This window comes from Aquarana catesbeiana, linkage group LG04 (assembly GCF_042186555.1).
Source record: "Aquarana catesbeiana isolate 2022-GZ linkage group LG04, ASM4218655v1, whole genome shotgun sequence".
NCBI lineage: Eukaryota > Metazoa > Chordata > Amphibia > Anura > Ranidae > Aquarana > Aquarana catesbeiana.
This window is the reverse complement of record NC_133327.1, coordinates 660,950,705-660,970,733: the sequence shown is the minus strand read 5'-3', so window position 1 is coordinate 660,970,733 and position 20,029 is coordinate 660,950,705. Positions and strand designations below refer to the sequence as shown.

General features: G+C 41.8%; 1 protein-coding gene across 1 annotated transcript in view; it reads right to left on the bottom strand.

Moving 5' to 3' along the window:
• Positions 1–5,388: 5,388 nt before the first annotated feature.
• The window catches only part of FOXN2 (forkhead box N2), a 71,972-nt gene continuing 57,331 nt past the window's right edge, over positions 5,389–20,029 (bottom strand). Inside the window, exons 4-7 of the mRNA XM_073628522.1 lie at positions 19,805–19,866; positions 13,001–13,069; positions 10,981–11,028; positions 5,389–8,204 (exon numbers count right to left, since the gene is read on the bottom strand). Of these exons, the coding sequence (XP_073484623.1) occupies positions 7,681–8,204; positions 10,981–11,028; positions 13,001–13,069; positions 19,805–19,866 (703 nt within the window). The 3' untranslated portion in view covers positions 5,389–7,680. The remainder of the gene's footprint in view (positions 8,205–10,980; positions 11,029–13,000; positions 13,070–19,804; positions 19,867–20,029) is intronic.

Genomic DNA, 20,029 nt, shown 5'->3' with positions numbered 1-20,029 from the left:
CAAACCACTATAAAATGGCCTTGTGTATGGCCAGTACAAAGCTTCTCCAGATGCTGTTGTCATTTAGAAGGCCAACACCAATGCTTAGAGCGGAACTAAACCCTCCAATCTTTTTCAGCTAAGGAAGCTACTTCTGTTAAATCTTCAACTGCCATTATGCTGTACATGTGATCAGTTATGACACCAGCCATTTAATGGTTGTGACAGTTTGGTTGAGAACACAAGCAAATGTGACAGTTAGCAATCCCATGCCGGGAATAGAACTGTTAGATTGATGGGTTTAGTACCACTTTAAAGTGGAAGTAAACCCCCCTATCGTTTTCAGCCAAAGAAGCTGCCATCTTGGCCTGTTTGATCCTCAACTGCCATTATGCTGCACATGTGATCAGTTATGACACCAGCCATTGGATGGTTTGACAGTTTGGTTGAGAGCACTAACAATAAGACAGTTGCATTGCTGTGTAACTTTTTTAAACTGTTAAAATCGATGGGTTTAGTTCCGCTTTAAGCACAGTAAAGCCCCATACACACGGGTCAAATATCACACATTTGGCCTGTGTCTGGATTCTGTCTAAAGGGGCATGACCCAAAAAGGTCTGCTCATTGGCAGCCGATCAGGTTCTGGCAGTGGGGCCACCCCCCGTCAGAACACAATAGCTCAGCGGGGAGATTGCTATACCAACATCAGATAGTTAGTACCGCAGCTCCTCCCAAGCTCTTTAGTTTTTTTCTTTTCGTTCAGCCCGCTGGGTTGAATAGAGAAAAAAAACTGCTATTGTGTATCAGGCGTAATCTAATACAACCATTGCTTGAGCAATTCTCTCATTGTTCGATCTGTACTTTGAGTGAGCTTAGAATGCCCGCTTCGATCCCCTCAGTGACATCCAACTTAACCGGGGGCACAACTTTACCCCAAAATCCCTATTGCTTAAATGCACATTAAACAAATTGATTGGCCGTTTCAAAAATTAACAATATTTTTTACCTAATTTTACCTGCCCTGAAACATCTTTATTTTTTTTTGCAGACATGGTAGTTCAAGAAAAAATAAAAAATTCTAAGTATTTACAGAACATGGCCAGTGGATATGGGTCAGGTTATATTCAGAGACTACAACCTTTCTTAATATTTACATGTTGATGGAAGCACCTAAAAGAGCACAATTAGAAATTGCAGCCAACATTGTGAAGCATCTCCCTATAAATGAATGTGCATTTCGTATGCTGGGTGAGCTCGGGTACAACCTACTTTAAAACATGTCACACAAACCGGGTTTATAACAGATGCCAACAGCCAACAAAGCCTTCAACTTACATAAACAAGAAAAATGCCAAGTTATACATAGTAGATGTCTTGAACCTGAAGAGACCTAAAAGATGCTGCAATCGGCTTAATTTATAAACCAACCAGACAGCTTCCAGCAGCAGAATGCATTTCAGCAATTCCAAATTGGATGCTGTGGGCTGTCGCCATAGCTGCTCCTTTCGGCATCAATACAGAGACATGAACTCTTGAAGCTGTCCCAAAAAGGGGAAAAGGACTAGTCAAAAGTATTGCCTATAGGCCCCCTGCAGCTGATCTTTTCCCCATTACTAAAGGCTCATGCACACTGCAGCTCAAAAACATAAAAAGCTGCTTTTACAGGCATTTGAGCTTTTATTTCAGCTTGAAGAAGCTCATACTTTTTTGGGCTCTTTTGCACTTTTTTTTGTTTTTGAGCTTCTTTGGAGCATAAGCTTTTTTTTTTTTTTCCACAAACCCTCCCCTCAGCTCTTTTCCCCATTTTTTTTGTGCGTTTGAGCTTCTTTTTCGCACATTTTTTGGGCACTTAGGCAACTTTTCTGCTCGAAAGCTCCCCTTAAAGATCTTACTCTGCTTGTAAGAGCATATGCCTGCAAACCCCTGAAAAAGCCATAGGGTGCTTGGACACATTGGCTAACAGAGGAGAATTTCCAGGCAGAAAAAAAAAAAACAAGCGCTCAAAAAAAAAGTTGAAAAGCCTGTAGAAGCAGCTTCTTTGAGCTGCAGTGTGCATGAGCCCTTACCATGCCTTTACTCTGCACTGTGCTTCTGTGTGGGGACTGGCCATCTAGATAAGAGGCAGAGCTTTGCTTCCTCATGACAAGACCGGTGATCTAATGACTGATGGAGTAAGAATTAAGAAGCAGCAGAAGAGGTTCACAAAGCAAAGAACTATAGAAGGAATGAGGCAGAAGCAGAGAGATGCATACAGTTCAATTTCCTCTCCAGCAATCACCTCAGTATTGATATCACAAAATCTCACTCCAAATCTTGTGCAGCAGGGTCCCACATCGCACACTGCGGATATACAGCTACGAGGATGTAGTCACAGGTCATTCAATAAAAGCAGTACTATGATGACGTGCAATAACCCAGAATATCCGGATTCAAGTCCGTAAAGGAGGTTTACTTGTCCGCTATGGGTCTCTGCATGGCATGCATAGTTTTTTTTTATTGTGGTCTGAAGCATCACCAGGCTGCCTTATGTCTGTGTGGACAGGCTTTGGTTATGTCAGAACTGCTTCTCTCCCCAGCAAGTGTATGCAAAAGCAGGTCAAAAGGAAGTCAATCGCATGTCAAATCTACCACCAATGAATTTTGAATGATCTCGGAAGAGTCTCAAAGGCAGTGGTTCTCAACTCCGGTCCTCAGGGCCCACCAACAGGCCCGGTTTGCAAGATAACTGAAATACATCACAGGTGATATAATTTGCCGCTCAGTGATTGCAGTATTCTAGTCTGCATCTCCCCAAGGTAATACTTAAAATCTGGTCTGTTGGTGGGTCCTGAGGACTGGAGTTGAGAACCACTGCTCAAAGGGATGTCGAAAACAAGCAACATTTGCCCATCAACACGAGCCCAAAGCACTTTGACGCTAAGAGACTTGTACTATTCTATAAACTTGGAAGTGCCATTTGAATGGTCTCTTGCAAAAACGACTATTTGAAAGCAGTAACCTTAGTACATTAAGGATATTGAGGATTTATAATGCTTGACTATGGGATGGGGATAGGTTCCCAGTGCTGGGTAAGCTGTAAGCCCAGATTCACCTTTTCCCAACCAATCCTCTCCTTGCACCTTGTAAAAATACACAGTATACATATACCCTAAATCCATCAGTTATCTAGCTGTCAAATGATATCAGGAGTCCTTTCTTCTCCTTTGGCATCAGTGCTCCTTACTCCTGCACAGAAAAACATTCAGGTTACGACATCTGAATGAAGTTCTCCTCTCAGTAGCCATGACAGCTTTAAGCAGTATTAAACCCAAAACCAAAAAATGTAATATATTCTAGCTTACATTAGATGTGGTGGCTTCATCAGTTTTGCTCTCTTTAGCCCCCCCACCCCCCCCATCTCTACCTGTTGATCTGGCCAGTAACACACCTCCTGTATTAGTGAGACAACTCTGGAGGAATGAGAACAAGAGGAACAGCAGCATTGTCAATCTGGGGGGGGGTGTTAAATTTATTAGCAGATTAAGATGCGCTAACAAATTGAAGCCAAACTCCAGCTCACACTTTATAATCCATTACAGAATTTCTCTTAGGGATAAAGGTTTTACTTGGATAAATAAAAAGCTGATCATTTTAATCATCCCTGACGGTGTTCAGTGGTTTGTCTCATCCATTGAAAATACATTCTGCTTGATTGTGCTGTAAAAACCGATTTGCTGGCTTGATTGACAGATGAAAATGTAAGAAAGAAAGCACTTTACAAGCACCTTAAAGTGGTTGTAAAGGCAGAAGATTTCTTATCTTAATGCATTGGCTTCCGCTGCTGTGTCAAAGTCAGTGAGCCATTGAGGCAAGAGAGGGGATGGGCCGTGGCTCTGTGTCTGAATGAACACACAGAGCTGTGGCTCGGGAGCCCCCATAGCAAGCTGCTTGCTGTGGGGGCACTCAACAGAAGGGAGGGGGCCAGGAGCACCAAAGAGGGACCTGAGAAGAGGAGGATCTGGGCTTTTCTGTGCAAAACTATTACACAGAGCAGGTAAGTATAACATGTTTGACTTTAGTATCATTTTAAAAAGGAAACAAATGCAGCCATCACATCCCAGAATTGGTAAGCTGGAATATAATAAATATTTGCTTTTGGGTTTAATACTGCTTTAAGTTCACAGGAAGCTCATTGTGTGTCCTTAAATCCAGAAGACGACTGGTGCTGGACCACAGAGCAAGGAGTCTGCAGGGGACAGTACCAGAGAAGAGGTGAAGATTGCATGCTGGACAGGCTTTCATTTAATAAAAAGGAGGAGTCGGGCTGTAAGGATCACCCATTGAAAACCTATAGCTCATTTGATGCTGGAAAAACACAAATCGCCCACCAGCTTCTTTTATGTTTTGGAGATTCTGGCAGCCTTTTAGCCGCAAGTGCTCCTCTCCATGGTAGACTTTCCATTACAGAAATGCAGGAGGGAGAAGTCTGACCCCACGATGAGAGGAGAGCTGCCTGAAGAGGAAACTGGATCATAGCAGTCACTGAATGAAAGAAGCTGATGGGTGATTCAGCCCAACACTGACCTACAGTGGAAACTCTTTTTCAGAAGGACGGACCTTGTAATGAAGCATATGTTTTCAAAATTATAATATGTGTAACTTACACAGAAACAATGATAAAGCGTGGCAGAAACAAATCAACAATCTCAGTGCATCCATTTCACAGAAGGCCATGAATATTTCTCTACCTCTACGTCACTCTGCAGAGTCATGTTAAATACAATCCTCTTCAATTAAAGCACTCCATTGAACAGGCCAACGTCCCCCAACTCCCACTAGAGACCCCACACTCATCCCCCTAAGACTTTGTATGTACAGAAGTTTAAATTCAACCAAATTTTACCAGGCATTCAAGAAAAATCCTATTAATAATATGTAACTCAATACCATCTACACCACTTCTTTACAAGGTAAAGGGACTGTGGGTAGTAGGAAGATCTGATATTTTATGGCCTTATGTGAGGGCCGTGTTTATCTGCACAGGTGGTCCTGTGCATCCCCTTGCAGGCAGCACCATTCCTGTCAATTGGGACACAGAAGCATCCATGTGGGTGTACAGTCCCAAATGTAGACAGTGTGCATTTGAAGAGGTTATGCACCTATATGGTTGTCAAACTGGGTTAAGCTGCTCATGACAGACAAGGCCATCCCAGCAGGATACCAAAAAAAACCAAAAAAAAAAAAAAAAAAAAAAAAACACAAGCGTACATGGAAGGAGCACCAGACCAAATGATAAGAGTTCAAAATTCATTTAATGGTATTGTGCTAAAAGACAGTTAATATGTTTCAGGGATCAAAGTCATTTAACCACCAAAACATGCTGGTTGTCTTTTAGCACAATACCAATAAATGAATTTGGACTCTTATCATTTGGTCTGGTGCTCCTTCCATCTACACATGCTTTTTTTTTCTGGTATCCTGCTGGGGTACCCACTGGGGGGTAGACTCATCTGTCATGAGCAGACTAACCTGAGTCAGTGGGCTTTTCAAATGTTTTTGCTCCCTACTACTTTGGATGAACTCATATTAAAGTCCGATGTTTTTTTTCCATTGAAATTGCAAGCAGCAGCTGTGGACCGTGCAAATGCTTCACCATGGATACAGATATTGGTACAACCCCAATGAACATCTGTGCATACCCATGGGGGTAAACATGGTCCTCACGCTGGCATATTAATCCTGTGTGAACAAGGGCTATGACTCACCGAGAATGCAAGGTTCATCAAACAGTTCTGTGAAATGTCCAAAAAATGCTTACCAACCAGTGGAACGCTAAGGCTCGGTTCACACTACTGCAACCTCAAAGTTATGCAACTTATGGCACGACTTTGCCAGGCAACTTCCTAGCGATTTGAGTACAACTTTGAAGCGAGGGAGGGGCTACACCACAGGGAATGCCTGTATTGTCGGATCCAAATCACATCAATATAGATGACGATCCGACTTGAAGGCGACTCCTATTAAAGTCTATAGGCACAAGTGGGATAAAAAAGTCGCCTTGAATAATACAGGAACCTTTTCTGAAGTCGGAGTGATTTCAGTAGTGCCAATTAAGACAGCTCTCATTGACTAACATGGGATTTCAGATGTCATGCAACTTGGGGTCTCACAAGTCGGATCTCAAGTCTCGGCAGTGTGAACCGAGCCTAATTGGGGGCATTTATTGGCCGTTACAAGTGTATCTGGCGACTATGTGCTAAAAGCTAAGTAGCATTTTTAAACAGCCCATCCAGGGGCTACTCGTACTTCCATGAGTTCTTAGCTCATGGTGATCTGGGGAATTTGCTATCAACACATCTGAGAATCAGAGACCTTCATCTGACACACTCTAATACCTGAACACTCTGGGGGGAGGCGGGGGGGGTCACCCAGGGCCAATTTTACACCACCAAGACTTTCATTCCCCGATGCATTAGCATCTCATACACCTCAAGCTGCAACTTTCAAAAAACCACCCAACCTGATGAATTAGTTGATATCTAATGAATCTAAACAAATGTTGAAATATACGTTAATCATTTAACCCATATATACAGACCTTAACTCATGCTGAGTATTAGTTTGTCTTCCAAAACAGGCATTACAAATACCCATTACACACACACACTCGCTAACTTAGAGCAAAGCCTTTTGACAGCACACTGACATGTCATATTATGGTTAATGCGCAAAGCAACGTTTAACCAGTGTCTAACTAGCATGCACTTATTTTGTTACTATATTTTACAAATGGAGTGTGGTTAGAGTCATGGAAGGAGATGCATCTTTGCCACACACATATACAAGATCAGAGCTGTGAGAATGACAAGTAAAAAATTTGCAAGCAGTGAAGCATGTTGGATGGACATAGTAAAGAGGTGGGGAAACTCTTGGAAACTTTAGGAGCTTGCTACTCCAAATTAGGAAGTCAACATGCTTGGTAACCGGGTGCCTTCAATGAGAACAGGAAAGATAGGACACCAGTTTTTTGGGCCCACATGGCGACCTACCTCTTAGAATTCGTCCAGCCGTTTTAGAAATATGCATACAGGTGAAAATTTCTCAGTCAAATCGCAGTCTGGTGTTTAAGTTATCAAAGATCATATCATTCAGTTCATATGAAATACAGAAGGAGGGGAGGAATTCTTTACAATTATTCTACTTGTGTGCACTCAGCACCTTTGCTACTAATTCACGTATAAATAATTGGCAAAAGTATCCCTAATACTGCAGTGTTTTATCACTTTGCCGCGTAATGTCCAAAAGAAAAAAAAAAAACAAACAAAAAAAAAAAACACATATCAATATTACGTCAGCAGCTCATAGTGAGGGTTGCGTCACGATTTTGAGGAATCCATGGAGTCGGGTACATTTTAATATGAGGAAATAGCTTATTTTTAGGAAGTTTGCACGTCATGCACTCCTGCTATGTAATAAAAAATAAAAAAAGTAAATTATTCTAAGGCAGTAATTATGGGAGAACAAACAAGTCAAGCTAGCTGAGAACAAGCAAAACAAATACAAAATAAGCTTAAATTTTTTATGGCTTTGATCTCCTAGAGGGGAAAAAATAAAAAATAAAAAGAACTGGCTGAAAAATATTGCCACGCTTTGAGTTGATGGAGGGGGAAAAAAAAAAAAGAAGTACAACTGATTGAAGCAAAAACTTTGCAGGCAGACTCACTATTTTCTATGCTTCTGGGACTGGGCTTTCGCAGTTTTTAAAAGAGAATCTAGACACGTGCGGATTCCGGCTAAATGGAGGAGCGATCCTGCGGCCTCTTTAAGCTCGTCGTCGATATCTTGGCAGGCTTCATTTCGCAGTTTTTTGCCATGCTGTTCTTTGCTAGAATTTATACAGGGCTGTGCGGCATAGCCGCTGTCGCCAAGTGCATCTTCCTCGTAGTCCATATCTGTGTCGTCCTCGCTGTGAAATCCTTCGCTGCCGTCGCTTCCTGCCCGGCTGCTCTTTGGGATGAACTCGTACACCTCGTCGACAGAAGACAGGGAAGACACGCTGGAGCGCGATTCACAACGCTGAGAGTCTGTGCCGCTGGCACTGTAGTTGTGATCCTCTTTAGGATCGATGTTGACGACTGTAGAATCGCTCTCTTGAAGAGACAGAGACGCACAGTGTTTGAACGCGCTGCTGTAATTGCGTTTCTTAGGCAGCACCGCCTTATGAAGCTGAAGCTGAGGCTTCTGGCCTACATGAAAATACAAAGCACAAGACATACGGTACTATAACAAAAAGTTTAGGAAATATTATACCACATATCTTTGCAAACTCCAGTACAGATGCCACTATTATTCACTAGGAAATCTGCAATGCTATGTAAATTTAAAAACACAAAGCGCACGTCACATTTTGTTATTTTTCTGCACTCACTTCATATTTAACATACACAAGTGGGGCAAAGCAATATTTTAGGTTCAATGACCTGAAATCGGTAATCGGCAGCCGCCTTTTATGGTTACATGTCCAAATTGATTGCATTGTTCCTTTTGCAGCGTATTACTGAAGCCAAAATGATATCTCCAGATACAGTGGAAAAGTTAAAACCTTTTATTTGCCATCTCTGTCCCCATCAGGGAGATTTAATCCTCACTTCCTGTGCAGTCAGTGTAACAAGAACTGAACAGGATCTCTATGGGCATTTATAGAAATTGCCATACTGTTCTCTATTGCCAGTGAAGAAATGGCACTTTGGGTTGAAACCAAATTCCAGCCCAAAAAGCACCACCTATCCAGGAAGTGAAGTCTCCCCAGTGTGACCAGAGACAGCAATAATAACCCAGGGACAGGCAACCTTGGCATTAGAGCTGTGCTGAAACTACAAAGAGTCATGCCTGTGGCTACTAGCCTTGAAATACAACTTGTAATTCCACCACAGCTGGACGAGTGCAATGTCTGTGGCCCTGAAAATGTAATTTGTGACAAAACACGTAGGGTGGAGCCAATGTTCGTGAAGTCACCACACAAGAAATTAGGATCAGCTTTTATGCACATCGGTGATGTATTTTATATTTATGTTAGTTTGACTGATTTAATAGAGCATCCTTGAATGGGGTCACCGTGTGGTGTATTTAGCTCATCTTCCCATGCGCGTTTCTGTGAATTGGAGGTGACATCTATATTTAAGGGAAGCGGCGATAGCTTTTAAAGGCATATCTGTGTTTTATCTGATTATATCAAGTGTTGCATGACTTCTGTGAATAGAGGATCTAATCTCTGCAGTAAGCCTTTAGGTGTGGTACTGGGTGCTCACACACACACACATACATACACTCTTGCACAAGTTGGATGCATTTATATGTGCAGTGTGAACTTTAACTCATACAGGGTTTTTTACTAAAACTGAAGCGTGTAAAATCTAGTGCAACTCTGCAAGGAAACCAATCAGCTTCCAGGTTTCATCATCAAAGCTTAATTGAGCAAGCTGAAGTTAGAAGCTGATGATGGGCAACCATGCTCAGCTTGACCAGACTCTGAGAGAACAAATTTTAGTAAATCTCCCCCATAATGTGGGCTTTGTAGATACAATAGACATTCATATTCAATGGCATGCTGGAAGCTTTTGTTAACTTTCACCCATTAGCTCAGTATCATACTGTATTTTGGAGCGTTGAGGTTGAATTCCCCCACACCCTATCTACACACACAAAAAAAAAAAAAAAAAAAAAAAAAAGGGAAGAAAAAGTGCCTCATACAAGGTGCTTAATCCTGTGGTGCAGCTGGGTGCCAAAGCCACATATCAATGACATATTGAAAGTCCAGTGAACTTTATTAAGCGTGCAGAAAGAACACACAGAACACGCCACAGACTTTGCATCAAAGGTCACAACACTGTGCCAACAAGTTTCACCAATTCCAGGGCATGATTGTAGAGATTAAGCCCTGGAATGGAAACACGTTAGCGGGAGCTCAGGGTGTGCTGTATCTCTGTATCTGCATGCTCATTGGACTTTCAATGCATCGGTGTGCGGCACATGTTTTTTTTTTTGGCTTGAAACACATTTCCTGTATACCCGCTTTAATCTGTAGGCAGATTCCAGACCCCTCCTGAAAATTAGTAAACTGCCTCTCATTCATACCAGGCAACAATTTGGGAACCTCAGACCTGAACATGCATGCAGCTAAAAAGTCTGGACAACACTGTCTGCATATTTGTTACAGGATAGTAACAAAGAAGGCCAAATAAAGCCACATACATGGAGTCAATTATCAATGTTGTTGGGGCCTTTTTGACTAATGCCCCGTACACACAGTCAGATTTTCTGACAGGAAATGTTGGCCTGTTGTCGGAAAGTCCGACCGTGTGTATGCTCCATCGAACATTTGCGGTCGGACTTTCCGCCAACAAATGTTTGAGGACACGTTCTCAAATTTTCAGCCAACTTAACTTTGTTGTTGGAAAGTCCGATCGTGTGTACACAAGTCCGTCGCACAAAAGTTCACGCATGCTCGGAATCAAGCAGAAGGAGCCGCACTGGCTATTGAACTTAATTTTTCTCGGCTCGTCGTACGTCTTGTTTGTCACCGCGTTCTCACATTCTTAATTGTTGGCCAACATTTCTGTGCCCCTGTGTATGCAAGACAAGTTTGAGCCAACATCCTTTGGACAAAAAAATCCACGGTTTTGTTGGCGGACCGTGTGTAGGCTCCATCGAACATTTGCTGTCAGACTTTCCGCCAACAAATGTTTGAGAGCACGTTCTCAAATTTTCTGCCAACTTAACTTTGTTGGCGGAAAGTCCGATCATGTGTATGGGGCATTAGAATTATGCTGTTCTGCACAACAGCAGACTGTAGGTTTCTAGAATAAGACCTGGTTGCCATGTTTAAGAAAAACTATTCTTTCGTTAGATTTATCAATGCCCACTATACAAATATGAAAGTATGGTCTTATCTGTATTCAGGAACTGTTCAGTGCATAAACAGATAAAAAGAAAAAGAAAGAACAGGGAGGTGACAACACTTACCTTCTACTCCCGCTATCTTGACAGTCTCTCCGATAGTGCAGCAAACACCTATATAAGAAAAAATAAATAAAATACCATAAAGACACATTGACCTAAATTAACAACCTATCATAATGTGGCTATCAGCCTGTAATTAGTGAAAATAATATTTGAAGTATGCTACATTAAAAGTGTTACTAAACCCAGGACCCTGCATTCACTATATCTGGTCTTCCACAGTACACAGAACGTGGAAATGCAATTATTTTAGTAAATATAAACCGCTAAATATCTTTTCTCATCAGCAGTATATAGCAGTCTTATGCCTTCTATCAGAATCTAGTTAAAGCTTGTAGGAGGAGTTTTCATTCTGCTCCGACTGTCCTATGAGGCTGCAGGAACCCTGACCCTCTGTCTGGACAGTGCCGATTGACCCCCAAGAACAAAAAAAAAAAAAAAAAAAAAAAAAAAAAAAAAAAAAAAAAAAACCAAAAAAAAAAAACTCTAGCAATACACACCAAAACTGAGCATGTGCAGCGTTCCCCCAAGGCTCTGTTCTATTAAGAAATGGCTTGGGCACAGTGGAAGAAGGGGAGGATCAGGGAAGACGGGATCAAAAAGCCTTTTTTACACAATGCGCAGGATTTACCCCCTAGGTTCCACAGAGAGTATGACAAGCATGCTCTTTTAAATGCCTTTCTACTGGCAGGAGAAAAGCAGCTACGAAAATGCTCCTAAGCTGCATTTTTATTAAGCGTGTTCACGTTTAGATGCATCAAGAGCTGTGCGTTTATTCATTTTATTGACCAGAATATTAAATTTAGTCTGGCCATTGAAATGAAAAATGGCTCAAGTGCTAAAAGCGCCTAGCATTAAAATGCGTTTAGCCATGTTTAAGTGCATCAGGCATTTTTTACGTTTTAAAAGCTCTTCTCCTGAGTGCACAACAGATGCTTTTTATTTTTCCTGTCTTAAAACTCCTGTAAATGCCTATATGTGTATGAACACATACTGTAGGTTTAACATGGAGGGGCTTTTACAGGCAAAGAAAAAAATAAATAAATAAATAAAAAAAAGCTCAAACGCTTGTAGAAGCATTATTTTTTTTTTGAGCTGTAGTGTGCACGAGGAGTAACGAAAAAGAGGCTTCCATTTAAAATAGACCCTACAGAGCAATCTTCAGGATCGACAAGACTATCGAATTTAACATTGATAGGCAGATAAAAATGAAAAGAGAATGCAGCTCTGTATGCCTCATTACAGGGCTTGGCAAACCTCAGGCGCCAGGTCGCCATGGCGATCAGAAATTTAGTCCTGGTGTCTGTGCCCATCAGTGAGGCCAATCTGTGCAGCCTATCAGTGTCCAAAGTGTGGCATTTTAGTGTCTCCTCATCAATGCCCATCACTGCAGTCTATCAGCACACATCAGTGAAGGAAAATGACTTATTTACAAAATTTTCTAATGAGAAAAAAAATAAAAACACACACACACACACACACACACACACACACACACACACACACACACACACACACACACACACCCCCTTTAGTTTTTTCAAAATGTTCGGGTTTTTTCTTTTAGCAAAAAATAGAAAAAAAAACAAAACAAAACACACCAGTGATGAATAAATATCACCAAAAGAAAGGTCCATTTGTGTGAAAAAAAAAAAAAAGGTCATTTGGGTACAGCTTGGCCTGGGCAGGAAGGGGGTAAAAGTACCCAGTACTGAAGTGGTTAAAGTGTGAACAGGATGAGGCTCATTTTGAACACCTCAATCATGTGCTTTTATAATTCTTTTCCCTCACACAAGATTGGGTATTCAAAGTGAACACTACTTTACCTCATTCAATCAAATTTACTGAACTAGGTGAACAGCTTCTACTTCTTTAGTAAATCATCCCCACTGCCTATACATCACAATTTAAACAATTACTCAAACATAATAAACTGATGCTTAAAACTGCTCTGCTTTAAAGTGTTCCAGGAACTACGCCAGAATATCATTCATGACTGAAGAAAAATAAAAGCAATTCTTACAATCCAAAGCTTCATGCTTCATAGAGCTGTTTAACAACATCATTGCAGTGGCAGCGTCAATGTCAGAATCTGGAAGAAAAAGAGAAAATGGTTTTCCATGTTGTGCTGCATTAATTTCAACACCTTCAGGGTCATTTTCAACCAGCTTTATTGTAAAGGTTCTCCTTTTTTTTTTTTTTTAAACATATCATACTTGCCTCCACTGTGCAGTTCGTTTTGCACAGAGTGGCCGAACCTCGTCTTCTGGGTTCCCTCGGCGGCTCCTCCCCACATCAGATAACACCCTAGGAGAAGCGCTCTCCCGGGGGGTTACCTTGTGGGTGCGCTAACGAGTCCAGCATTCGGCATCCATAGTCACGAATTCCGGACTCAGCCCCGCCCCCCCAACGCCCTCGTCATTGGATTTGATTGACAGAACCGGGCACCAATCGCTGCGCTGATATCAATCTATTCAATCAAGAGCCGAGAACCCTTAGCAGAGGAAGAGCGTGTCTCCGCCGGGTGAAATTCCATGGCTTAAGTAAGTAAAGGGGGGGGGGGGCGGCGTAGGAGGCCGGTCACTGCCAGGTGTTTTTTCACCTTAATGCATTGAACTCCAGGAATTCAGCTTCTTTGTAAAAAATTGGAGGCACGCTATGAGTCAAGTCCAAGGAGGTGCATGACATCTCTTGGGCTTATCTCTATCATTTACATCTGACAGTTTTATTGCATTCCTGGAAGACAGCTATCACTAATTTCTGGGAGCCTGACGCTGATGCTTCAGGTCTCAGCATCTTCAACATTAGAGTCAGTGTAGCTGCTATAACTGCCCCTCCTCCTGCCCAATCACAGAAGCCTTTGTATTAAGTCAACCCATTCACAAAATACAAAGGCTTCTCTGAATGGGCAGCAGAGGGAAGGGAAAGTCATAGCTGCTCTGTGTGCATCTCTCTGCTCTCTCAAAGCCCAGCGTGTCAGTGCAGAGCCAAAAACCTGTCCGATATAAATAATAGAGAGTTCATGAGATGCCATGCACCTCCATGGACTTAACTCATAGTGTGCCTGCAAAGTTTTACAAAAACAGTTGAATTCCTGGAAGTCGGCTTAAATGGGCAAATGCAGCAAACTTCTGACATTCATAATTTACTGCAGTTGAATTTGACATTCAGTTGATCTGAACTTTTTTGTAATATTCGATTCTTTATTTTATTTTAGATTTTTGCAAGATATCACTGCAAACTTAGAAAGTGGCAGAACAAGGCAATAGTCAACACAGACTATACAAGACATTCTGATCAATGTCCAGACAGGACACAATAATCCACATAAACAAAATCAGCAACCAACTCCAGTATTTCCAAGTTGCTTCCAGGGGATTGTAAACCGATCTCATCCTTATAAAACCCCGATATTTAGGCATTGGAGTTTGACCCAATATCATAAGCCGGCATCAGCCGCGAGGAAGTCACTTTTTTGGAGATGACGCATCTCTCAACATATGTTCAAGGCATACTATACTAGAGTTGTTGTGCTGTCTCCCTACCTTCCCCTTTCCTTGTTTTACTGAAGGGTTCCCCTATTCTTCCTTATGCAGAGTTATCTCATGTACTGCCCCATCAATCCAGTAAAACCAGGTTCTGTAGAACTCTTTCCCTTTACTAATCAATGAGGCTATTGCATCCTCCATTGTTTTAATGTCATTTACGTTACCAAGCCCAAATGACCTGCTTTTAACCCATTTCAAGCCGTTTTGGCATTCCAATTGACTTCTATAAAAGAGAGAACTGTTCTGAAGCAAACAAAAGTCCATCAACACCAGCCAAGTGTAAACCCGAACACTTTAGCCCACTATGGGAAAATGTGCAAGCAGATATTACTGTCAGTGAAAACCATGGGTCACAATGATTAGTAGATGAAGAAAAAAAGGCAGCTGACGTTATATTGGGGCAGCACAGTTGGTAAGTGGTTAGCACTTCCGCCTTGCAACACTGGAGTCATCGTTTCGAATCCAAACCATGGCACTACCTGTCTGGAGATTGCATGTTCTCCCTGCACCTGTGTGGGTTTCCTCTGGGTACCGCGGTTTCCTCCCACACTTCAAAGACATGCTGGTAGGTTTACTGGCTCCTGTCTAAATTGGCCCTAGTATGTGTATTTATGAATGTGAGTTAAGGACCTTAGACTGTAAGCTCCTTGAGGGCAGGGACTGATGTGGATGTCAATGATAAAAATAATAACAATAATAATATACAGCGGATAAAATTAGTTTTGAACACATCACCATTTTTCTAGGCAAATATATTTCTAATGGTGCTATTGACATGAAGTTTTCACCAAATGTCAGCAACAACTCATGCAATCCATACAAAGAAACCAAAACAAATAAGTTCAGAAATTAAGTTACAGTATGTGTAATAAAATGGAATGACACAGGGGGAAAAAGTATTGAACACATGAAGAAAGGGAGGTGCAAAAAGGCATGGAAAACCAAGACACCAGCTGAAATCTATCCGTAATTAGAAAGCAATCTGGCCCCTCACTTGTCAGTGCAAATTAATATCAACTGGTTCAGTCTCAACTGAAGGCCTATAAAAAGGTGTCCCATTCACAAGGTGTCACACAGGAAAACATCTGATGGGTAAAAGCAAAGAGCTCTCTCAAGACCTTCACAAACTTATTGTTGCAAAACATACTGATGGCTCTGGTTACAGAAACTAAACTTCTGAATGTTCCAGTGGGCACCGTTGAAGTGGAAAAAACATAATTTCACCATAAACCGGCCACGACCAGGTGCTTCTCACAAGATTTCTGACAAAGCAGTGAAAAGAATCACCAGAAGAGTTGTCCAAGAGCCAAGGACCACTTGTGGAGCGCTTCAGAAAGAACTGGAACTAGCAGGTACAATTGTTTCAAAGAAAATAATAAGTAATGCACTCAACAGCCATGGCCTGTACACACGCTCACCACGCAACACTCCATTGCTTAAGAAAAAGCATGATGAAGCTCGTTTAAAGTTTGCTGCACAACATTTAGACAAGCCTGTGAAATACTGGGAGAATATAGTCTGGTCAGATGAAAACAAAATTGAACTCTTTGGATACCATAATACACACCATGTTTGGAGGTTAAATGGCACATTACTCCAAAAACTCCCCCCATACCCACAGAGAAGTTTGGAGGTGGGGATATCATGGTGTGGGGCTATTTTTCAGCATATGGTACGGGCAAACTTCATATGATTGAAGAAAGGATGAATGGAAAAATGTACCAAGACATGATAAAATCTGTTGCCATCTACCAGGATGAAGAGGACTTCACTCGGTATATGTAAGGGCTTACAACCACTTTAACTCGACTACGTAGCCTCCTATCTTGTCATGGGGATGGGGTTCACCATGTAGTACTAAAGCTTCCCATTTTTCACCAACAAAATACTATGACTTTAGAATTTAGTACAGTATTATAAAATTTACTGTCACATAATATAAACTCAATTTTTGGGGCCAACACAAGCATTCTTAAGATTACTGTGCACTGCTTTCCCAAATTTCCTGTTGGAGAACGTGCACTAACAGTATAATTCCCGTGTAATGGTTTACATTCTTCAGGATTACACGTCCCATCATGTCTAGCACCTGCACACATGCCTGACCATCATTTGGCATCCGAGGACCCAGCCTGCACTGACCAGCATGTGTAAATTGTGGAGACAAGTCAATGAAGAGATCTGCCTCCGGTTATTCCTACAGGGGAGGACAAGGCCTGGAAAAGGGCTTTTTTTGCTCCATGGAGCTACCTGTGTGTGTTGGTGTAAGCAGCATATGCAGGTCGTTGTGTAGTCTGGTCCCAAGAGTACATACAAAGAGGTGGCTCTGTGGGATCTTGCAAGGGTAAGAGGAGCCACCCGACAAGCATCGTTATAGCCAGTGCTGAGAGAAGCAGCTCATTGTATAGCAGGCAGACAACTGGAAACTACCAAAGAGTGTAAAGCTGGCCATACATGGATTGAAATTCGGCCAGTTCATCACGGAACTGGCCAAGGATCGATCCATCTATTGGCAGGCCGATTATACCCAAGTGGATCCATCGATCCACTTGGGTACAACCAGCCTGTGGGATTTCTTTTCATGAGATTACCGCCAGTGGCTATAGAAGCTAGCTGTAAGCATTGTGTTCTGCCAGCCGGGAAGGCTCCCCCCCACCAGCAGAAAACAACAGTGCTGCCAGAGAGATTCCTCCGGCAACACTGACTGTGTTGATGTGAGAATCCAGAAATTTTCTTACCTTCCACCCGTGGTGAAAGGAAAGAAAATCTCTATGGGCTGGTTAAGTTGCCATTACAGCATCTGAACAATTTGTTCTTGAACGGTACAAGTATATTGTCAAACCTTCGGTTTGAAGAAGCCAATGCTGTACTTCAAAAACCACTGTACTGAAATAATGTGGCTTTTTCACGGCTGCTTGCTGTAATCTGGCTGGTTATCCTGTGTCCTTATTCTCGGTATCAGAACATTCTAGCCATCTGTATTCTCACGTTACCACGTACACAAGCTTATGTCTGAACTGTAAAAAGAACATTTTTCAGGACTCAGCTAAATTTACAGTTTCCATAGCAACTATACTGCAGACAAAACTTTGCATAAAATCAGGACAGTGTGGGGGCCAATCCTATTCAATGACAACACACCTACTTCAATGTATACCCACTGCTCTTCTCCTGAAGATACTATATCTAATATAATCATTTTGTAAAAGCTTTATAAATAGTGAAGCAAATAAAAAAAATATATATATATATATATATATATATATATGTTCCATAATGGGGACATGGTACACTACAGGTACCAGCAAGGTGTGCAGTGTAAGAACATTAAAAATGAATTCCAGGTATGTAAAATTGTACAGATTTACATTGATTCCAGCGTGGATGAATGCATACCTGTGGACTCTCCATAGAAGCTGGAAATCACTAATGGGCTACTCCAGTGGTCTCCACTAGCTTCATGGGTGCCATTCAGGGAACACTTTGCATTTTCTAAATAAATGCAAACATTTTTTGCTTGGACAAGGTGGAGAGATGGGGAGGGGACACCCTCCACCTCATTCAATCAGAGAACACTGCATTTATTGAGAAAAGTAAAGTTTTCTTTGAGTGGTGCCCATGCCAATGACCCATGGAGTTCAAAAAGCAGCAGTGCAGCCACTTGGCACAGGACCTGGAAGCTAGAAGCAATTGCTTTTGTAATGGTGCCAATTCAGCTTCCACAGCGAGCCAACAGTTATGGCACATACTTACATTGCTAGACCGCTGCAACTATGAAAAAATTGCCATACTTGCAATTAATATTAAAGCGTAAAGTGTATTTAAACTTATTACAAAAACGGTAAAATTACTGCAACTGAACAATTCTTTAGCTGTAGGCCACTATCACACAGGCGCCTCCGTTTGATGGAATCCGCTTGCTCAGCGGGAATCGCTCCGCTGATCCCCGCTGAGCAGACGCATGACAAGTCCATCTCCGCTCACTGTGCACAGAGGACATGACAGTTCCACTCCCCTCTATGGGGAAATCGGATGAAAATGGACCACCTGTCCGATATTTTTCCATTTTTTTTAACTAGTAATGGCGGTGATCAGCGACTTTTAGCTGGACTGCAATATTGCGGCGGACAGTCGAACACTGACACTTTTTTGGGGACCAGTGACACCAATACAGTGATCAGTGCTAAATATATGCATTGTCACTGTACTAATGAAACAGGGGCGATCAAAGGGTTAACTGTGTGCCTAGCTAGTGTGTGTAGGTTTGTGTACAGTGTTAGGCACTTTTACTAGGGGGAAACATGGATACTAGTCCCTGCTTTGCAGGAACACAGGATCCAAGTCTACCCTACTGACAGAACAGAGATCTGCCTTATTCACATAGGTAGATCACCATTCTGACTCTGTGCTGAATGAGCGGAGAGTGCTGGAGGGTACTGAGTCCGCAGTACCCACAGATCAGCTCCCGCTGTGTATAATCACAGCGGTAACGGGTCACCAGCAGCGCACATGACCCAGACCCGGAAGTGTTAGACCATGTACTAGGTATCCGGCGCAGTAGTACCATCTTGCTGCCATATAAGTTTTCTTTTTTTCTGCAAAAAGACAAAAAAAAAAAACAAAAAACAAAAACACACACTGTACCAATATCATTCAGCAGAAGAAAAAGGGCAACTACCATTCATTTCTTCTATGGGTCCCCTGTTTTCTGACAATAAGTCTTCAATGCATTTTCATGTAAAAATTTCTATTTTAGCATTTGTGCCCAGAAAGGCAATTCTGGTAGTTGAAGATTATCACCTTCCCAACATAATAACAGAAAAATATTCTAAGGCTTCATGTACACTGCTGCTGGTAAACGGACATTTATTAGCAGTTGGGTGTTTTTTTTCCAACTGCCCCTGAACTTTCCTCTAGGTTATCTTATCAGTACATGTACACAGGGTAGTTTCTAGGCAGTTTCTAGGCAGTTGAGTTTAGAAGCATGTTCAGATGTTCAGAGGCATTTGAAACGCCAAACGGCTGTAACAGTTTGTAAACTCGGTAACTCTCGTTTAGCGACGTTTCATTTACGGGTGTTGTTAATTCTCGACCATTTGAAAAAATAAATAAACATTCTAAAACACAAACGCGGCAAAACGGGACGTTTTTAAACATCGGTTACTCTCTGTTAAGTTTAATCGTTCAGGAGAGGTTGTAAAACGTCCTGTGGTGTACATTAAGTCCAAACAATGAAAGGAATCGTGCTGTTCTTGTAATCAGTGTAAATATCTGCATACCTTTCACGGCGTGTCCTTGAGTCTGTTTCAATGCAGAAGATAAACAAAGGGGAGGAGATGCACTAAAGAAGGAAAAATACAGGACAATTGTTTAGGTTTGGTACAGATCTTGAGACCTACAAAGAAAAGGAATAATCACAATAAAGATTTTTTGGATAACCTGGGCAGAGTTTAAGCCTCCAGATAACATAGCACACATTTCAACAGAAGATATAGAAGATGGCC